This window comes from Coptis chinensis, chromosome 2 (assembly GCF_015680905.1).
Source record: "Coptis chinensis isolate HL-2020 chromosome 2, ASM1568090v1, whole genome shotgun sequence".
In the NCBI taxonomy this organism is placed as follows: domain Eukaryota; kingdom Viridiplantae; phylum Streptophyta; class Magnoliopsida; order Ranunculales; family Ranunculaceae; genus Coptis; species Coptis chinensis.
Window position 1 is genome coordinate 80,983,507 of NC_141457.1, and position 4,459 is coordinate 80,987,965.

Below are 4,459 nucleotides of genomic sequence, written 5' to 3' on the forward strand. Positions count from 1 at the left end.
GACGGGATGTTGGATTCCGTCTCGTGTGTTTTAAAAAAAAAAAAAAAAATCAATTTTTTTTTTCGGACGGAATGTTTCATTCCGTCTCACGTGTTTTTTCGATTTTTTTTAGTTTTTTTTTAACTTCAGATAAAATACCATACGGGATGTTACATTCCGTCTTAATCAAAAAGCCTCCAGACGGAATCCAACATCCCGTCCGAGATTATTTTTCACCTTTGCATTGGACAGCTTCATCTTGCTTTTCACCAAAACGGTAATAAGAGAGAGTAATACTGTCTACGTGGAGATGGAGGTGATAAGAGGTGAAAAATATTAACTTGCATTGGGAATGCTCTTAATTCATTTTTGTTTGATTTGGTTTCTACAATTAAATTTTAGACTTGAACTCCTCAAATCAAAAGCCCAAGATACTATGTTTTAGCCCATCTATTATCCCAACTAACTGCGTCTGAGTTGGGCCGCCTAAAGTAACGGTAAATAACTAACTGTTCCACCAAACATTTTACAGACTTCACTGTTTGTCAATACCATCAGCCAATATATAACCTCTCTCTCTCTCTCAAGTGATTGTTTCTATCTTTGGGCATTTGGAATTTCCTTCTTTCTTTTGGAATCCAACATCCCGTCTGAAGTTCACAAGTCAGCCACTATCTGAAGTTAAAATTAAAAAAAAAAAAAAAAAAAAACTTGGGCATTTGGAAAATGAACCTTTTTGTTTTTTTTTAATTTTGTTCTTTTTCAAGAATTGCCTTCTTGATATGACTTTTTTTTTTCTTCATTTGCAGGTGAGAGATTCATTCTTATTTTTTTGGTAATTTGAGAAGATTGGAATTGAAATCATTTTCCAGCTGACTTTCTAAACCAGGACAGGTGATTTTTTTTCCCACTCTATCATTTCCTTTTTCTTTATTAGAAATTTTAGAATTAAAAATGGGTTTTAAGGTTTTAATTTGGATTGAAGATCACACTTTCCTAATCAAATGTTATAAGAAGAATATTTATAATATAAATATTGCATTTCCTTAACAATAAAATTATTTTAATCCAGTTTTGTCTGTTTAAAATTAGGAAAAGAGCTAAAACCCTGCAAGCCCAAATGCTAAAATTAGATGCTTCTACTGACTGCTTATGGACACCAGTAATGTGAGATTGTATTGTGTAGGACTGTAGTACTTTTGTTTCAAGCAGTTGGAAATGCAGTGGCAATTTGCATTCTCTAAGAAGTTGTGAAATAACTAGAACTGCTTCTTCTGTAGGTAACAAGTTCTATCGATGGAAGACCAATCTCACAGGCATGAAATTCTTGATGGAAGTAGTGGTTCTGTGGCTGGTTTGAAAGAAAATGGTCTTGTTCTCAAGCCGGTGCCAGATAATGCATCAGGTGAAGGTTTGCCATATGCTCCCATTGATTGGCCTAATCCTGGCGATGTATGGGGTTGGAGGGTAGGAAGGAGAAAAAACACTGCTGGTTTCATGGTGGATAGGTATCTTTATCCTCCACGCCGTATTCAGAAGTCTCTCACTGGGAGGAAACAGTTTTTTGCGAGCTTGCAGTCAATCAGAGAGTTTGTTAAAAAAGAGTTCCCAAATGCAAATCACGATGCCTTCTTTGCTTCTTTTAGTTGGAAGGTGCCTTCCAAAGATCACCGGGAGGGAAAAGGTCCGCTTTAAGTTTATACTTCTCATGCTATTATCATAGCATATTCATAATTTCATATCATACCAACTATGTTTCTAGTGTTTAGCATGTATGATATCAAATATTTATCCTGTCCCTGGGTAAACGTTCTGGTTCAGGCTCAACTTAGACCCATGTTTAAGTGAGTACACCCCGTGAGCAGACAATTGAACCCATCATTGTCCTTGGTGCCACTGCTTCCGAGTTTCAACTAGTCATTCTAATTTGTGTGCAAGTGTGGGTGACTGGATGTTCCTTTTTTTACTCGTTTTTGTTTTTACCAGTTTTAAGGCCATATTATGCATGAGATCAGTACTTGATTTGTATAATCGTTGAGTAGTTCATACCTAATCATCTGAAGTCTTCTGCTCCGGTTTTACTCTAGTATTATTAACTTCAGTAGTTGATTGATTCTTAAAGCGTTTCTTACTTGTAAACTATTTTCACATTATCTTTAACTGCTTGCGTTTTAAACTTTTAATATAAGTATGTGATTTGGATTTAACCATTGGTATCATTTCTATATATCGGGTATGCAGATTTATATAAAGAAATTGCGCCTGAACTTTCTGGGTCTGAATCAGATATTGGTATGACTTGTAAGGCTCAGAATAGAATGTGCAATCCTGATCTAGAAGCAAGGAGCAACTCTTTACTAGCCATGGATTGCGATATCTGCTGCAGCGAATCTGGTTTCTGTCGTGATTGTTGTTGTATTCTTTGTTCCAGGAGTATTGATTGGGCTTATGGAGGTTATAGTTTTATAAGGTGCTCAGAAAATGTTGGCGAGAACTATATTTGTGGGCATGCAGCTCACATTGACTGTGCTCTTCGTTCATACATGGCTGGGACAGTTGGAGGAAGCATCGGATTGGATGTAGAATATTATTGTAGACGCTGTGATCAGAGGACCGATCTTTTTTCACATGTTTCAAGGATTTTAAAGACCTGTGAATCTCTTGACTCTCGACATGACATCGAGAAGGTTCTAAAGCTGGGACTGTGCATTGTGCATGGCTCAGAGCGAGAAAGAGCAAAGAGATTGCGTAACCATTTTGAGTTGGCACTGACAAAGGTAAAATTTCTCTATGAACTCAAATTATTTTTTGTTTACTTAAAGCTAGATACACAAACAATTGTAGTTATTAACTTATTATTAAGTAGTTCTTGTTATCAAGTCTGAAGTCCTGGGAATGACATTGAACGAAAGATATTCTTACATATATACAATTTTCTCTAATCCCACATTAACCGACTGAAGAATTGGAGACTAAGAGATAATATGTGCTCGCACTTACTGGGGAGTTTAGTAGAGATCAAGCAATTCAGTAAAGCAAGGTGTTAAAAAAAAAAGAAAAAGAAAAAGAAAATAAAAAATAAAGCAAGTTGTTTTCACTATCTTCAACTCTTTCAAGAAGTACTTTGACGTGGCTTTTATATCAACGACCTGGAATTTGTGTTTAGCAATTTCAAAGTTAAAAGTGGAGACTTGATATTACTTTTAGTGCACTTTGAATGGGTGGATAGCTATAGTACATTCATATAAATATTTTCTCTTTGAGTTTTCTATCTGTAGTCACTTCTCTGAATTCTGTATCAGCTTAATAGTGGAATTCATCTGAAAGATATCTGGAACGTGGAAGATGACACCTCGGCCATTTCTGCAGGTCTGTCTTAGTTTACTTTTGAATTGCATCCCGTTTTAAAATTGTTTTTGTGAATGACACACGGCTGCTTATCACCATTGAATTTCATGCTCTTACAAATCCCATGTGAATCATTAGATGTTTGCCGAGCTGTTGTGGAGTTAACTGGACTGAATGTTTTGTCATAGGTGTTATTGGCGAAACCCTTTTTGCATGTGAAACACTTCTCTTGTTTAACTCATGTCTTAAAAGTTCCATGCTATTAGTTCTGATAAATAATACAGACGAGAAAATTGTGTTAGTAGGACTCTGGCAGATTTGTCAAATAATTAATTGTAAAATCTCGATATTCTATTTCTCAACACAGGAGCAATGCGTCTGGGGAACAAAGGGACCATGTCACTGGAAGATAAACATGGTCAATCCCTGAATCTAATCAACTCGCAACTGACTTCACACCAACCAGTGTATATAACTTCAGACCATCAGATAGAATCTGCAAAACTCAAAGAACAGATTGAGCAAGTACTTCAGGATCTTAGAAGATCTCAGGAATTCGAATATAGAATGGCCGAACAAAAGCTTAATGCCCAAAAAGATTCCATCATCCGGTTGTACCAGCAGCTTGACACAGATAGATCTGAACTAGCTAAACGCACATCATCAACCTCGGACGCTGATGTTGATGCCCTTCTCAACAATATATTAAGCAGAGTGAATCAGATAAAGGAAGAGGTGGTGAAACTGAAGGACATGGAGGAAGTTGCCAAAGGATTTGGAAGAACTCCTAAAAGAGTTCTAAAAGAGCACTTTGGATTTCATGCTGATGATTAACTTCAAAGTTTTAATGCAGAATTTTGCTTTAGTGTATAATATCGTTAAGCCTTGCCCTAAAGTTGGGAAGAAGAGCAGAAATTTTGTTGTAAATGGGCCTCAGGTTCATAGAGAGAACAAAGGATGTTACTTCTTGTTGCCTTGTTGGACCTAATTCTTAGAGAGTGTGGAACAAACTCTTTCCCCATTACTGAGACAACCGTAATGTTAGAATTAGTGTAGAAGTAATTACTTCATCTACGCCAGCATCATGTAACCACCTCTAAGAGTTTAAGGATTTGTGTGTTTGAAACTTTTA

The 4,459-nt window shown here is 36.4% G+C and overlaps 1 protein-coding gene across 3 annotated transcripts; it reads left to right on the plus strand.

The window, feature by feature from the left end:
• The first annotated feature begins 502 nt into the window (after nucleotides 1-502).
• On the plus strand, nucleotides 503-4,459 carry LOC147518194 (uncharacterized). 3 transcript variants are annotated; one of them, XM_086590104.1, is made up of 7 exons: nucleotides 503-642; nucleotides 789-873; nucleotides 1,072-1,146; nucleotides 1,260-1,663; nucleotides 2,221-2,756; nucleotides 3,282-3,348; nucleotides 3,695-4,459. In XM_086590104.1, the coding sequence occupies exons 4-7, from the start codon at nucleotides 1,276-1,278 to the stop codon at nucleotides 4,159-4,161; spliced, it is 1,458 nt and encodes a 485-aa protein (XP_086446230.1). In that variant the 5' UTR covers nucleotides 503-642; nucleotides 789-873; nucleotides 1,072-1,146; nucleotides 1,260-1,275; the 3' UTR covers nucleotides 4,162-4,459. The 3 variants fall into 3 exon arrangements, with proteins under 3 accessions (XP_086446230.1, XP_086446228.1, XP_086446229.1); XM_086590102.1 differs by lacking the exon at nucleotides 1,072-1,146; XM_086590103.1 differs by lacking the exons at nucleotides 503-642; nucleotides 1,072-1,146 and having other exon boundaries at nucleotides 735-873.